The following is a 17,186-nucleotide window of genomic DNA, read 5'->3' on the forward strand; positions in this document are numbered from 1 at the left end:
CCACCAGGTGGAAACCTGCTTCTATTTGTGGAAAATCTTCTTGGGTATCATATATGATGTATCCATAGGATTTTTTTCCCTGCTGCTTAATTGGCTAGCACAATATTTCTTTGAGAAACTTTGCCACCTTTGCCCTTTTTTCTTTGCAGTCATAAAGGCTAAAACTTACTTTATTTTTCAAGAAAGAAACTTGGATGTAAGGAGTTTGAAGAACTTGTGAACTGCTCTGGATGCTTACTCAGCTCACAGTACAGCTTGCAATGCACAGTATACCACACAGCTATGCTATATGCTTCAGTTTAACTCTTTTGAGATAGACACACACACACACTCCCCTCTTGGTGTTGGAGTTTATGTTTTCCACCCATCACTGATCTTTGGCTACAATGGATTACGTATCTCTTTTGATCATGTCTTACCCACTTTTTATATTCTTGTTTGTTCTTTTCTCCCATATGAACTACACATTGCTCAGAGATCTTTGTTTTAATCTGCTTTGTAATAAAGCCAGTGACTTTTTTGATATGCCAGCTTGATCATCTTTCTTATACATCATGCCAGGAGCCATATGGGTAGTCCTGCAGGCTTTGAAAGGAATAACTATTCTTAAAGATTGATTCGTAAGGCAGACTTTGCTGATTGCTTTGCTCTTGAACATGGTGGCGTGCAAGCAAATTGCTTGGAAGATTCTTCAAACAACCATGGAATTTGTTTTTGTTTTTGCTTTTTAACAAAAGGACTTACGTTAAGAATCCAACATAGAATAATATATATTATTTCAAGAATAATCATTATTTTGGTTTCTAATGTTTGGCAGTGATGGGTTCAGTTTCTTTTCTCTTAAACTTTTAGACATAAAAATACCCTTCCATGTGGAATATTCAAGCTGTTACAAGATGTCCTTGTTCAAAAGTATATATCCAATAACCCTGAAAACACATATCTTTTACAGAGATGTGTGCACATGGCAAATATTATATTGCAGCTCAACAAAATAGGAAGTTAGCTCAAAAATGCTTATAGCTGGAACACATAATTTTTGCTTTGATCTTACCTGTGTAAAGAAAGCAGAATTTATGGGTGTATCAGTCTTAGTACCTAAAGGGTGAGTAGTAAAGGTTTTCCAAGTAAAAAGTAGGAAGAACAGTACTGAAATAACAAGGTTTAGGAGGCTAAGCACAACAGAGTTACCACTGTTAAAGCTCAGGGAGGCAGACTAGATATATTTAGAGTGATTTCAAGATGAAGATGAAAACTCAAAAGTTGACAGCCTTTTGGTGATATATGCACATATAAGTGTGGCTGATGTGTCCATGTGTCTTTTTAGATTGGGTGCAGGGGGCCGTTCCTTAAGCTTTCCACTGCATCCGAAATCTCTCCCAAGCCAGGCAGTTGTGGAGCCGCCCGGTGTAGCCAACTGCTGCTGTTGCTACTGCTTACTATGTCATGCCACCTGGCGGGAAGGGGAGGTGGGAAGCAACTCAGAGGAGGAAGAAGTACCTGATATTAACTATAAAGGAAAAGGAAAGAAAGTGCACTCCATCTAGAAAAACATTCTTTTTTCCCCCTCCTCACAGCTGAAATGAGATACATCTTCCTCCTATGAATTGCCTCCCTCTCTTCCTCACCAGTAAGCAGTAGCAGCAGCTCCTCTCTAGGCTTGATGGTTGGCAGGGTGGGGAGAGATATCACAGGACTTTATCAGACTGGAAAAAAATACAGGAGCATACCAGTATGCTCCCATCAATATCGCACAATAATGTGAAGATTATCACATGACATCACATGATGTCACAATTATCAGGCGATTATCCCATGAATAAAGAGGCATTTTAGTGCTGCTTTTATTCACTTGATTTTCCCGTGAATAAAAAGTGGCACTAGAATTCCTCTTTATTTATGGGATAATTGCGATGTTGTGTGATATTCTTCGCATTATTGTGTAATATTAATGGGAGCATACCACTATGCTCCTGTCTTTTTTGCCAGTCTGATAAAGTCCATAGAGTTGGAAGAGACCAGAAGGGCCATCTAGTCCAACCCTCTGCCATATAGGAACACACAAAGCATCCTAACAGATGGCCATCCAGCCACTGTTTAAAACCTCCAAAGAAGGAGACTCCACCACTCTCCTAGGGAGTGTGTTAAAAAGTCAAACAGCTCTTACTGTCCGGAAGTTCGTCCTAATGATGAGATGGAATGTCTTTTCCTGTAGTTTGAATCCATTGCTCCAGGTCCTATTTTCTGGAGCAGCAGAAAATAAGCTTGCTCCATTCTCAATATAACAGCCCTTCAAATAGTTAAACAGAGCTGTCATATCACCTCTTACCCTTCTATTCTCCAGACTAAAGATACCCAGCTCCCTAGGTTGTGCCTCATAGGGCATATTTTCCAGACCCTTAACCATTTTGGTTGCCCTCCTTTGGACATGCTCCAGTTTGTCAACATTCTTTTTGAATTGTGGTGTCCAGAACGTGACACAGTATTCTAGATGAGGCTTGACCAAAGCAGAATACAGTGGTACTATTACTTCTCTCAGTCTAGACACTATACGTCTCTTGATGCAGCCTAGAATCACATAGGCCCTTTTAGCTGCCACATCACACTGTTGATGCATGTTCAAGTTGTGGTCTGTTAGAACTTCTAGATCCCTTTCACATGTAGTCTTGTTAAGCCAGGTGCCCTATATCTATGCATTTCATGGTACTGCCTAAGTGCAGTACCATACATTTCTCTCTCTTCAAATTCATTTTGTTAGTTTTGGCCCAGGTTTCTAATCTTTAAGGTCATTTTTAATTTTGATCTTCTCCTCTGGGGTATTAGCTATTCCTCCTATTGTACTGTCATCTGCAAATTTGATAGGTAAGCCCTCTATCCCTTCAAGTCATTGATAAAGAAGTTGAATAGCACTGGGCCCAGGACAGAATCCTGTGGCACATGTGACTTGAGATGTCTCTTCTCTCCAGGATAAAGGGGCGCCATTGGTGAACATTCTTTGGGTTCAGCCGGTCAATCAATTACAAATCCACCTAACAGTTGCTCTGTGTAGCCCACATTTTACTACCTTGTTTGCAAGAATATCGTGGGTATCCTTGTCGAAGGCCTTACTGAAATCAAGATGTGCTATATCCACAACATTTCCTTCATTTACCAATCTGGTCATTTGATCAAAAAAACAGATTGACTTGTTTCTTAGAAGTCATGTTGACTTTTTGTGATTATGGGAATCACAAAATATTCACAGACCCTGTGTTTAATTATCTGCTCTAGAAAACAGAGAATCAGGACAACACATATGAAAAAAAAAGAGCTGTTTCCAAGGTCTCCATATAAACAAAGACTAGGGAGAGAAAAGAAGGCTGAAGTTTTGTGACTAATGGCTCTAGCTTCTAACCACAATGAATAGTTTCCTTTTGATTCCCAATCCCTAAATTAAATTAATCTAGGATCCAGGCCTATGACTTGTAAATGGTGTAATATAAAATTGTGTTCTTTTTCATGGCATGAGAATGCCTTTAAAAAAAGCATTTTAAATGTATGTTTGTTCTAATAGAAAAGCAAAAACTCTCAAGATGAATGGAAAATGTATTTTTCAATTGAGCTATGTTTTACAATACATTCTTGTTTGCAAACAGCCCAATTCCAAGGTGATTTTTGTTCTTGTTTCATTTATTATTCAACAAGAGCAGGAGGGGATAGGTAGAAAGATTAATTTTGTTGTGTTTTAAACTCTGGCTATGATAAAGGGGGGAAAGTGGAAACTGAAGAGGCCAAGATTTCTGGAAGTGCATAATGCAGACTGCTGAAAATAAAAACTGAGTAGCCAGTCATAGGACTTCCCAATATAAAGATAATGGTTACTCAGTAATGGCAATTTGAAGCCTTTGCTTTAATGAAATTGATAATTTATCTAACAATAGATAAAATAGTGGTTTGAATCCTTGCTCAGTTGTGGAAACCTACTGGGTGACCTTGGGAAAGTCATAACTTCATAGTAAGGCATAGGCAACCCTCCGCTGAACAAATCTTGCCAAGAACCCCCTGTGATAGGTTTGCCTTAGGGTCTCCATAAGTTGGAAAGGCACCCAACAGAAAAAATAGCATCCTGTGATATTTAACCACTTGTGTGACAACTTTGGTTTTAGAATCGGGACAGTCTTAGTCAACAGACATAGAGACAAAGAGAAGTATGTGTGAGACATAATCTGATACAGTGAAGCTAGACAGGGACAACTATAACAGAGTTAAAACCACATCATGATCCCAAATATTGCTAGATTAAAAGACATTATTAAAAGGGAACTGTGTTAAGCTTTCCTAAAGGGAGAAAACATAGGCACAGGGGTACGTTATGCAACAAGGCAGAGTTTGTCCAAGACATTTTTCTGCCTAAAACAGAGCAACATGTGACCATGATCACCACCTAAGCAAATACTTCCTGTTCCATTGCCCAAATTAAACTGCACAGCATCCAGAACAGGACAGTGTAATTTGGCCAATGTGAGGCAGAGAAACCCAGAAGTATCCCTCCCTATCACTGGCAGTAAAAAAAAAATTTAAAAAATACATTGACTGCAAATTAGACACGTGTGTGGAAAGACACCCCATATCTGCTGCCAGTGGCAATTGCTATTCCTAATGCTTGGGCTGGCTATGGCAAGTTTCGGGGAAGAAGTCTGTAACAAGAGACCATTATCATAAGGATTGTGCTCTGTGCTTTAAACTGAATTCTAATTAGTATCATATTAAGCAAGATGTCCACTGAGATATTAAGAGATGGAAGGTTTATATCGGATCTTGATATAACAGAATGTAATTCCCCCCCTCAACCTTCTCAGGAGTAAGTACATGGGTTAGTGGGATTTATTCCTGAGCAGAGGAATGAAGCATTTTGATCCATCTTTGATATTATTCCCAGTCTCTTTCATCCACCTTTCTTGTAAAACTAGTCCCTTCTAGCCCATTACATCTCACTTCGTGTGTCTTTCCATGAAAATTAACTAGCTCTTTCATCAGTTGTCTATTTGAAAGCTGTAAAAAGCTTCATTTAGCTTTCTACATTGGGGGTTCAAGTTTACAATTCAGGCCACAGATTTCAGAAGTAAACTGCCAAATTATGGCACATGTCATTTTTGCTGCAGCAGATGGCACTGTTAATGCCTAGATTAGGGAAAGAATCCACCACCAAAATGCTGTCTTTTCTACAGTGTTGAAATCACTGGTGTTAAATTAGCACAAAGTGTTTGCTGGTGTTTAGGTCAGTTCACACAGAGCCTAATTTAGTGCTTGTCTGCTCAGGAATTCATTGCATATCTAAAGCAATGGGGTTTTTAGTCAGAATAGTAAAAGATGTTAGAAAGCCTGGTAGATAAGACGATGCACCTTAAGTTATATGTGTACAAACAACATCTTTCGTAGGTAATCTGATAATTTAAACAAAGTTAGCTTGCAAAGAAATGAACTTTAGTAATTGTTAACAGAAATTCTGTCTTTTGCACCTTCTCAAAAATGTTGCAATGTGTGGGGTCATATAAAATCAGCCAACAACAGGGACAGATTTAGGAATGCTTCTGTAGGCTTACATACACCCAGCTCTATATTGGTTGCTGCCATTATGTGCACATGTGAAATAATGGAGTCCTTTTGCTTCACATATGAAACGATTCAGTTCTTTAGATATTCACATAATGCTCAACAAAAACTATTTACAGTGCCCTTGGATGACTCCCCCCACTAGATGATTGCCCCTGTTTTCTAACTGTATCATGTGGCTTTCTGGGAATGTGTAGCTATCTGTCAGTTGCATGAAAAACCAATAAATTCAAGCATCTTCATGTTTATGTCCTTGAACGATATTGACTAGCAGCATGTGTGTTTCACTTTCAGGTAATGGGCCTCACCATGATCGATGTAGTGTTTATAACCCAAGCAACTTGGTTGATGGAGTTTACTGCCTCCCAATAGGGCACTGGATTGAAGTTTCTGGGCACACTGATGAGATGAAGCATACAACTGATTTTTATTTTAATATTGCTGGACATCAAGCTATTCACTACTCCAGGTAACCACCAAAAAACCCCCAAACCCCACCAAAGCTACAGAGAAGTGTTAGGCATTACAGAAAACAGATTAGGAATCTGGGGACTTAAATGGCAATTTGTCACATGTTTACTCAGAAATAAGTTGCACTGTGTTGCAAAATGATTTGCACCCTAATACCTATACTTACAATCCTTGCAATATACAGTCATTGCAAATGTAGGCAAATGCAAATTGTTATGTAATCTGAGAGCCAGTGTAGTTTAGTCATTACTAATGCCAGGGAGTTCAATCTTTCTGAGCCAAGGACCTCACTGAGTAACTATGGGCCACAGTAGCCTGGCCTTCCTCACAGGGATCCTGCACAGATAAAATGGGGAAGACGAAATCTGTATATACTGTTATGAAATCATTGGAGGAAAGGTAGGATGTTAATGAAACAACTAAATTTGGTTTTCCTCATGATCATATATAAGTATCAGAATTTTAGAAACGTATAGTATAGTATGTGTTTCAGTCACATTTTCAAAGGTTTTGCCTGGAACTGTGAGAGTTAAGAACTTTCATTTTGTCTAAAGAACATAGTTTAATAATTCACACACCTTTGTGAAGTCAAAGTTTTGATTTCCCTGGACAACCAGAAGACCATTCTGCATGCTTAATACATTTAGATAAATGCCCTGTTTTACTGATACAATTGGAAACATCATTGATTGGTATCAGTCAGAAGTAAACACTGCCAGTTTGTTCTTACATAATTTTAGAATGAAGTGGGATGCTTAGTTTCAACACCAACTGCTCTCCATTTCATTTGAAGTATCCAGAGATTGTCTTTTCTGTCCTCCAGAACTAAAATAGTTATTGTCTAGTTAACAAGATTTTCAATAGCCATTTGCAGCATTTTCAGATAGGTAGCTGATCTCCACTTTCAACACATCAGTAATATCCAATGCCAGGTGTTGAACAATGAGAAAATAAATGTGGAAAACAAAAGAGATGAGATAAGGAATTCATTGTCTGGCAGAGATGAACTAAGACAGAAGCTGGCAACAGAGACAGAAGCCAGTGGCAGGGTCAAAAAGCTGGGCAGTAGGAAGTATAAGACTGGAAGGTGAGTGCAGTGCCAATCGTCTGACACTTGGAGATAAGCTAAGTTTGGTTCTTGTAAACAGAGCCAGATTGCTGTCAGACTGCAGGTGCAGCTTACGTCTCCCTGATATTTATGTGACTGAAATTAGCCAACGTGGAACAAACTGAATGAAGTTTATGGGAGAACCCAATGCCAAGGTTTATTCTTTAAGTGTTCTCTCTTTGTAAAATTGCAAATGACTCCCACAGAAATTACATAGCACAGGGGAAGGAATTCTAATCTGTTTTCCCCAGAATATCCACTTTATGTTTAATTATTTGTAAACAAAAAGATGCCTATAAAACAGGTTCTATAGAATATTGTTTTTCACCTCAGAGTGCATGTGTATTTGTAAATTACAGAAGGAAGCAGAGAAGATCCGATGGCACCTTCATTGGAATTTGTTTGGAAAGTAGCAGCCTTGAATAGGCTGAAAATTCAAACTGGGATATAATACAGTGCAGGGCTATAGCTGGGAGGAGAGGGGGCAAAATGAGGGTATTGCCCCTCCAAATGAGATTCTGCCCCCTCCATGAAATTTTTCTTTATCCCCAAATTTCTAGCGTTGCAGAGAGTGAGACAAGGAAAACTGCTCATATTTAGAACTCATATATGCTGTGCTTGTATTCCCTTGGTAACTTTGCCTGCTCCTTTTCTTTGGGTGCCTAAATTGTATTTCTAAGTGATCCGTTGAAGTTTGACATTACTGCAATGTTAGAAATTTGAGACTGAAAGAAAATTTCTTGTGAAAGAAGAATTTTTGTGGGGAGTCGTAATAACCCGCTTTTGCTCTCCGTGTTGCTACACCCCTGCAGTGTAACTCCATGCTCATTTCCCCTCTCAGTGTTCATTCCTGTCTGCTTTAAGAGGGAGCCAGACAAAGCTTTAGGTTTCAGAAATCTATGAAAACAATGAAAATAAAGGTTGAGAAGAAGGAAAAACTGCTAATTCTAATAGTTCATAAATTATACTGATTAGATAAATGTTAATGTAGCAAAATGGATATTAGGTGATTCCCTTTTTTCTAAGCTCTTTTTCTGAAAGTGAATGCCTTCTGTGTTTCCTTGACACTGGAAGTGATTAAGTTCACAATACATAACAACTTTCTTTGCTGTAGAGTATGCCTGCGCCATACGCAGACACAATATACGCAGCTTTCAGCATATACTGAAAGCCGTGCCAGAAGAAGCCTCAGCGCATCCTAAAAGGGGTAATGGCATGGGCTGTGGGCACAAACCCCGTTATTTATAATGGGGCTCAAGCATATGCGGAACTCCCCTTATGCAGAGGGGTTTGGAATGGATCACCCCCGTTAGGGAAGGGCCCACTGTACTATAATCTTGATTCTTTCTTCTGTTTTCAATGTTAACCTTTTACCTGCTTCTCTTAAATTTACAAAAACTAAAAATATTAAATTTGTTAAAGTTCATAAGGTTCCACTTTTACCAAAATTTAAAAATATTTTAAAGTAAAAACAATTGTTGTCTAATTAAATTATGTTTAGAATTTGATATATCAAAGTGAGATAAGACTAAGTTATATAAGTTGAGAAAATTATGCCCAAAAATTTACCCTAAAATCCTGGGTTGACATATATGGGTCAATACAGTAATAGTGCTTAGAAAGGTCCTGAAAGATGCATCACCCCATGTGCCTTGGCAGATTTCAGAAAGAGAGTAAGGAGGGAGTAAGTGTGTCTGTGTGTGTATGTGTGTGAAAGAGGTGATTCCCTTCCAAATCCGATGTTAAAGCCTTCTCTCCCCGCCAAACCCTACATTAAATCCACTTCTTTCCTTTCCTCATCCAATGTTAAAAGCCTTCTTCCCTACCAAACCCCACATTTAAATCCACTTCTTTCCAATGTGAAGTCAAAGGCTTTCATGGCTGGAATCCATGTTTTTTTGTGGGTTTTTCAGACTATGTGGCCATGTTCTAGAAGATTTTCTTCCTGATGTTTTGCCAGCATCTGTGGCTGGCATCTTTAGAACATGGCCACATAGCCCGAAAAACCCACAAAAAACCACTTCTTTCCCTTCCCCATCCCATGTTAAAGCCTCTTCCAGCAGCAGGGAAGTGGTGTTAGGTGGTTGGGAGAGGTCTGGAGAAGGAGAAGGAGGGACAGGAGTGGCATTTCCCCCTTTAGATCCCCCTAAGTCTTACCCTCGACTTATCCACAGGTCATATAAAAATCCATGATTTTGACCCTAAAACTTTCCCTCGACTTATACATGAGGTTGACTGGTACACAAGAATATATGGTAATTCATTTTATATTCCTAAAATAAGAAATCAACTTTAAAACTATTACATTGTTTTAATTTTTGCAAACATTTCTGTCTCTTCCACTCCTTGCCCCCCCCCCCCTCATGCCAGAGAAAATGTTAATTTCCCATGGCTTCAAAATTACAGTACCACAAATTTTATATTTGTAAGTATGGTACTGCAATGCTTAAAGTATAACATTTGAAAAGAAACACTAAGCTTATCTGGAAATGCTACCTTGAAGTTGTATATAGTTTCCAATATTGCTTTATCATTGCCCTGAGGAAAAATCTCATGCTCAAAATATCTCTTTGTAAATTAGATGAACATTTTTATAGTAATAAATGTTTGTGGTATTTTTTTCTTTAACTTTTAACTTGGATTTTTGGTCATAGACTTCTTATTTAGAGGCTATTAACACTCCTGAGTGCCATTAATAACATACAGTCAACACTGAATTATGTAACTAGAACACCTCTCAGAAGAAAAAACACTTTTGTCTGTTTTTCCCTATACTGAACCAAGAAAGAAAGAAATCCATTCAACAATTTATAGAAAAATAACCTGTGTGCTAAGTGTCACCCTGGAGTGATTTTTATTGCTAAATTATAAAAAGAACTATGGTGGGGAAAGTGATGACTTTTAACTGGAATTCAGTGAGCTGTGCCATTTGAGTAGAAAGCTAAAATGATGCCCTGTGGTTAAATAATTAATTAAGAACAGAGCTATGACGTCTTTTGGGATTTTTACCTTTGGAACAAAATTATGAACTCCATTTTCCTTTCTCTTATTCTAACTGCATCAGTAATGAGGCTAAAAAATAATAACCCACAGAGTAAGTGTTACCGATTGTATTGCAAGGTTTAAAAATATATAGAGATATATAGGGTTTCAGTTAAAATGGGAACAGTATTTATTTTCATGTATGCTAATATGTTTTCCTGTCCTTTTTGAAGCTATTGGAAATGTTACCATTGAGATTTACCAAAGAGATTCCACCTAAACATTAGGAAGAACTTTCTGTGACAGTAAGATCTGTTTGACAGTGGAATATCCTGCCTCGTAGTGCAGTGGAGTCTCCTCCTTTGGAGGCTGGATGGCTATCTGTCGGGGGTGCTTTATATATTCCTGCATGATGGGGGCTGGCCTTGATGGACCCTGTGCTCTCTTCCAGTTCTGTGATTCTATGATTCTATGATTTAAGAGTGAACAGCATTGGAATTCAAATGGCTCAGAAACGTTAAACGTATTTAGCATACCAATTACGATTGAAATATCCCAGATAGATATGTGGCTAACAATAACAGCTCAAAGTAATGTCAAGAAGAGTTGCCTCAGAATTACTCATAGTGGGACTCGACAGACCGCCCCAAAAGGGCACGCTGGAGGCGCGCATTTTTGTTCCTGAGGGATGCTGCAGCAGCCAAACCACATGGTCTCCCTCCACACCAAAAAGAACCTGCTAAAAACAGGTTCTTATGTGGCGGATGCCATGAGTGCGCCATTGGTGCACTGTCGCACATTGATGATGTAATCGTGGCAGCGCGCCATGTGGGCGCTGTGCTTGCATCATGATGGCAGCCCCCCTGTGGACGGGAGGCTGCCACAATGGCAACACCGTTACATACTAGGGTTTGCGAGTGTGTGGCCGCTCCACTCTCCCGAACCCTAGTTTTGGCGCCAGGGCTCCACAAAGTGCCTATTTGTATCGGGCCAGTTTTACCATGAAATTTACCCTCTCAATACTTACTTTAAAATCCTACTGAGTTTAATGGGACTTTCTCACAATTATGAAGAAAAAATTGTGTGTGTATGTGCGTGCACATGCATACATTCAGGCAGAGTCTGATATCATGCAATGGGATGGCAGAGCACTGAAGACTAAGGATGTCTGTGAACAACTGGCTCTGCAGATAGTGCCACCAGAAATGATTTGACCTTTTGGACCATGGTCTATGGTTTCATGAAGAAGGACTTCAGGCAAGGGATGGGTTGCAACTCACAAAAGTTGGAGGGAGCATTTTTGCTAGCAGTCTCACAAATCTGATCAGGCATGGGAAATAAACTAGAGGAACTTGAACTCAACATAGCAATGCAGATATGATGTAATAAGTATCAATGAAACCTGGAGAAATAACTCTCATGATTGGAATGTAGTAATAGAGAGGTATAACCTATTTCAAATAAATAGTCCAAACAGGAAATGAGTAGTAGTAGCATTATATATCAAGGATGTTTAAACCTGTGATGAGATCAGTTATTTAAATCCTGGAAGCCAGATTTGAGAGCATCTTGGTAAAAATTAAGAGAAACAGAAACAACAGGGACGTCCCTATGGTGGTCTGCTACAGACCTCAAGCTAGACTGAGGTCTTGGATGATACCTTCCTGGCACAGATAACCATACATTCAGAAAGGAGGGGTGTAATATTAATGAGAGAGTTAAACTATCCTAATACTTGTTGGAAGTCAACCACTGCTAAGAATATAAGGTCTAACAAATTATTCACTTACCTTGCTGACAGTTTCGTTGCCCAGAAGGTGGAAGAGGCAACAAGGGGATCAGCTTTTTGGATCTGATCCTAATCAATTGGGATAACCTAGATCCAAAACACACTGCTCAGACAATCCAGTTTGAGACTGCTTTAATTGCCCTGACTCAGCGCTAGAGAATCCTAGGAACTGGTAGTTTATTGTGGCACCAGACTTCTCTGACAAAGAAGGCTAAATGTCTCACAAAACTACAGTTCCCAGAATTCGTGAGCATTGAGTCAGGGCAGTTAAAGCAGTGTCAAACTAGTTTATTTCTGCAGTATGTTTGGAACCCTAGTTAATGGGATGGAAATGGCAGGATCCTTAGGTGGGAGTGACCATGCTCTCCTGGAGTTTGTTAAACAGCAGAAGGCAGAAGCCAAGCTTCCCCTCCCTGAACAAGAATATATGAATGCGACTGCTAACTGTCCTTCTCTCTGTCCACCTAATTCCCTCCCCCAGGTTTTAGCTAATCCATCTTAATGTTTTTATATTGTTTATTGATATTGTTTGTTTTAGCACTGGGATGGGGGGGTGGGGGTGGGAAGAGATTAGTCTGAATTTTATTGTATTTTGAATGTATTGTTACCCACCCGGATTTTTGTCACTGGGAGGAATACAAATAAATCATTTATATTATTATTATTATTATTATTATTATTATTATTATTATTATTATTATTATTGTGAGATATGTATTCCAGACATCAAAAATGCTGATTTCAAATAAACTTAGGGAAATACTGGGGGTGATTCCATGGTCAGGAATACTAAAACAGAAAGGAGTTAGTGATGGATGGGGGTTTCTTAAAAGTAAGATATTGAAGGCACAATTTTCAAACAGTTCCAATGAGGTGGAGAAATGGGAAGTTTCTAAAGAAACCAGGATAGACGTTTAAAGAACTTTAAACTGAGATAAGATTTAAAGGGAACAAGTACAAGAATTGTAAAAGGGGGGATCACCAAAAAGGAATTCAAATTAATAGTCAGCATATATAGGAAAAAAGTCAGAAAAGCAAAAACACAGAAAGAGTTCTAGAGGTCTGAGTAGAGCATAAGCTAAACCTGATTCAACAATGTGATGTGACATCTTAAAAATCCAATGTGATTCTAAGCTTCATCAATAGTATAGTGGCAAGATCAAGGGAAGTAATAGAACCAATCTGTTTCGCTTTGCTCAGACCTCACCTGGAATACTGTGTCAAGTTCATAGAATCATAGAGTTGGAAGAGACCACAAGGGCCATCCAGTCCAACCCTCTGCCATACAAGAAATCTAAAAGCATCCCCGACAGATGGCCATCCAGCCTCTGTTTAAAAACCTCTAAGGAAGTAGATTCCATTACACTCTGAGGGAGTTTGTTCCACTGTCAAACAGCCCTTACTGTCAAGAAGTTCCTCCTAATGTTGAGGTGGAATCTCTTTTCCTGTAGCTTGCATCCATTGTTCCGGGTCCTGTTCTCTGGAGCAGCAGAAAACAAGCTTGCTCCCTCCTCAATATGACATTCCTTCAAGTATTTAAATAGGGCTATCATATCACCTCTTAACCTTCTCTTCTCCAGGCTAAACATCCTCAGCTCCCTAAGTCGTTCCTCATAGGACATAGTTTCCAGACCCTTCACCATTTTGGTTGCCCTCCTTTGGACACGCTCCAGTTTCTCAACATCCTTTTTAAATTGTGGTGCCCAGAACTGGACACAATATTCCAGGTGGGGCCTGACCAGAGCAGAATAGAGTGGGACTATCCCTTGATCTAGACGCTATACCTCTATTGATGCAGCCTAAAATCACATTGGCTTTGTTAGCTGCCGCGTCGCACTGTTGACTCATGTTCAATTTGTGGTCTACTAGGACTCCCAGATCCCTTTCACACGTAGTCTCATTCAGCCAGGGTCCCCCATCATTTCATTTTTCCGCTCTAAGTGCATTACCTTACATTTCTCTGTGTTCAAATTTATTTTGTTAGCTTTAGCCCAGCTTTCTAATCTATTAAGGTCAATCTGAAGTTTGATCCTGTCCTCAGGGGTATTAGCTACTCCTCCTAATTTGGTGTCATCTGCAAATTTGATAAGTATACCCCCAATTCTATCATCCAAGTCATTGATAAAGATGTTGAATAGCACTGGGCCCAGGACAGAACCCTGTGGGACCCCACTGGTCACTTTTCTCCAGGATGAAAAGGAGCCATTGTTGAGCACCCTTTGGCTTCGGCCAGTCAACCAGTTACAAATCCATGTAACAGTTATGTTGTCTAGCCCACATTTCATTAGCTTGTTTGCAAGAATGTCATGGGGAACCCTGTCAAAATCTTACTGAAATCAAGGGCCTGTTACAGACAGCCAAAATAAAGCTGCTTCGAGTCACTTTGGAGGTATGGTATTTCAATGATGCATGAGCCCTACGGGTCTGGAAGCTTCACCACAGCTGCACTCCAGTCCTTAGGACTGGAGCATGGCTTTGGTGCAGCCTTTGGACTCTTAGGACGCATGTATCATTGAAATACCATATCTTCAAAGTGACTCGAAGCAGCTTTATTTTGGCTGTCTGTAACAGGCCAAGATATACTATATTCACAGCATTCCCTTCATTTAACAAGCTGGTAATTTTATCAAAAAAAGAGATTAGATTTGTCTGGCATGACTTGTTTCTCTGAAACCCATGTTGACTTTTTGTGATTATGGCATTGCTTTATAGATGTTCACAGACTCTGTTTAATGATCTGCTCCAGAATCTTTCCTGGTATTGATGTCAGACTAACTGGATGATAATTGTTGGTATGCTCTTTTTCCCCCTTTTTGAAGATGGGGATGACGTTTGCCCTCCTCCGGTCTGTTGGGATTTCTCCTGTTCTCCAGGAGTTCTCAAAGATTATTGCCAATGGCTCCGATATTACATTTGCCAGTTCTTTTAATACCCTTGGATGTAGTTTGTCTGGTCCTGGAGATTTATATTCATTTAGATTAACAAGGTATTCCTCTACTATCTCTTTACTTATTCTGTGCTAAAATTCCCCTATTCTGTCCTCTGCTCCTTTATCCTCATGTTGAGCACCCTTTTCCTTTTCTGAGAAGACTGAGGCAAAGAAGGTGTTGAGTAATTCTGCCTTTTCCTCTGTCCCCTGTTAGCATTTTGCCACCTTCTGCACAATGGCCCTACTGTTTCCTTCTTCTTCCTTTTGCTGCGGACATATCCAAAAAAGCCCTTTTTGTTGTTCTTAACCTCTCTAGCAAGCCTGTGTTCATTCTGCGCTTTGGTTTTCTGACTTTACCCCTACACATGCTAGCTATTTGTTTGAATTCCTCTTTGGTGATTTCCCTGTTTTTCCATGACTTATTCATGTTTCGTTTCAAACTTAGCTCAGTTGAAAGTTCCTTAGTCATCCATCCTGGTTTCTTGAGACATCTCCATTTTTTCTTCCTCATTGGAACTGTTTGAAATTGTGCCTTCAGTATCTACCTTTTGAGAAACTCCCATTCATCTTGAACTCCTTTCTCTTTTAATATTCCTGACCATGGTATCGCCCCTAGTATTTCTCTAAGGCCCCATACAGACAGGCCAAAATAAAGCTGCTTCGGGTCACTTTGGAGGTATGCTATTTCAATGATGCATGCGTACTAAGAGTCCGGAAGCCGCGCCAAAGCCACGATCCAGTTCTAAGAACTAGAGCGCAGCTTTGGCACAGCTTCTGGACTCTTACTATGCATGCATAATTGAAACAGCATACCTCCAAAGTGACCTGAAGCAGCTTTATTTTGGCCTGTCTGTATGGGGTCTAAGTTTACTAAAATCAGCTTTCCTAAAGTCTAGAATGCCTGTCTGACTATATAATAATAATAATAAATTTTTATTTATATACCGCCCTGTGGCAAACCAATCCAGGCGGTTTACAACATTAAAATAACATACAGCATAAAAACAATATATTTCCCTCCCCCCTTAAAAAGTTATTAAACAACATATCTAATTTAAAACCACAATAACTAGTTAAAATAACAATAAATTAAACAAAATAATACCAACCAACAAACCACTGCAACTTCAGTTCTAAAGAAGAGGGGGCTTTGGAGACATTACTGAGGAGGGGGGAGATCCTGAGATCCTGAGGCCGGGATATTTCAGTCTGGGAAGGCCTGCCTGAAGAGATCCGTCTTGATAGCCTTTTTGAAGCTGTCCAAAGATGTTAATTGACGGATCTCGTCCGGTAGGTCGTTCCAGAGCCTGGGGGCGACAACAGAGAAAGACCTCCGGGAGGTCGCCGCAAGCCTTGATTTTTGAGGCTGCAACAAGTTCCTCCCAGAGGACCGGAGAGCGCGGGGAGGATTGTATGGGAAGAGGCGGTCTCTGAGATAGCTTGGACCCAAGCCATTTAGGGCTTTAAAGGTAATAACCAACACCTTGTACTGGGCCCGGAAACCAATAGGCACCAGTGGAAGGACCTCAAAACCGGAGTGATATGGTCCCTTCTGGATGTTCCTGACACAAGCCTGGCTGCCATGTTTTGAACCAGCTGTAGTTTACGAACCAGGCACAAGGGTAGCCCCATGTAGAGCGCATTACAGAAGTCAAGGCGTGAGGTTACCAGCGCGTGCACAACAGTCTCGAGATCCCTTACTTCCAGAAAAGGGCTCAGCTGGTGTATCAGCCGAAGCTGATAACAGGCGCTCCTGACGGTTGCATTCACCTGATCTGTCATCAGGAGCGATGAGTCAAGGAGCGCCCCCAGACTGCGAACACAGTCACTAGAGGAGAGTGTGACCCTGTCCAGGACTGGTGGTTGCAACCCAGTTCTTGGTTTCGGGGCCGCTACCGTGAGCACCTCCGTCTTGTTCGGATTCAGCTTCAATCTGTTTTTCCTCATCCAGCCCATTACCGCCCGAAGACATTCATTGAGAGAAGAGATGCCATTAGAATTCGAGGCCGATGAACGAGACATGGAGAAATAGATTTGGGTGTCATCAGCGTACTGATAGCACCCAGCACCATAACTCTGTATGATCTCACCCAGCGGCTTCATATAGATGTTAAACAACATTGGGGACAAAATAGCTCCCTGAGGGACTCCACAAGGGAGCTCCCTCTTTCTGGAGCTACTGTCCCCGAGCAGCACCCTCTGGGACCTGCCTGAGAGGTAGGACCGGAACAACCACAATGCAGTGCCTCCGATACCTAATCCCCCCAAGCAGTCCAAGAGGATGCTGTGATCTATCGTATCGAAAGCCACTGAGA

The 17,186-nt window shown here is 40.3% G+C and overlaps 1 protein-coding gene across 4 annotated transcripts in view; it reads left to right on the plus strand.

Moving 5' to 3' along the window:
- Positions 1 to 17,186, plus strand: part of EPM2A (EPM2A glucan phosphatase, laforin) — a 59,971-nt gene that overhangs the window by 15,878 nt on the left and 26,907 nt on the right. For all 4 annotated transcript variants that reach the window (XM_089530243.1, XM_089530244.1, XM_089530245.1 and 1 more), the window contains one exon: positions 5,887 to 6,061. In XM_089530243.1, coding sequence (XP_089386369.1) covers positions 5,887 to 6,061 — 175 coding nt within the window. The remainder of the gene's footprint in view (positions 1 to 5,886; positions 6,062 to 17,186) is intronic.

The sequence above is a fragment of the Sceloporus occidentalis genome, unplaced genomic scaffold (genome assembly GCF_023333645.1).
Source record: "Sceloporus occidentalis isolate IW3139 unplaced genomic scaffold, rSceOcc1.0.p SCAF_6, whole genome shotgun sequence".
NCBI lineage: Eukaryota > Metazoa > Chordata > Lepidosauria > Squamata > Phrynosomatidae > Sceloporus > Sceloporus occidentalis.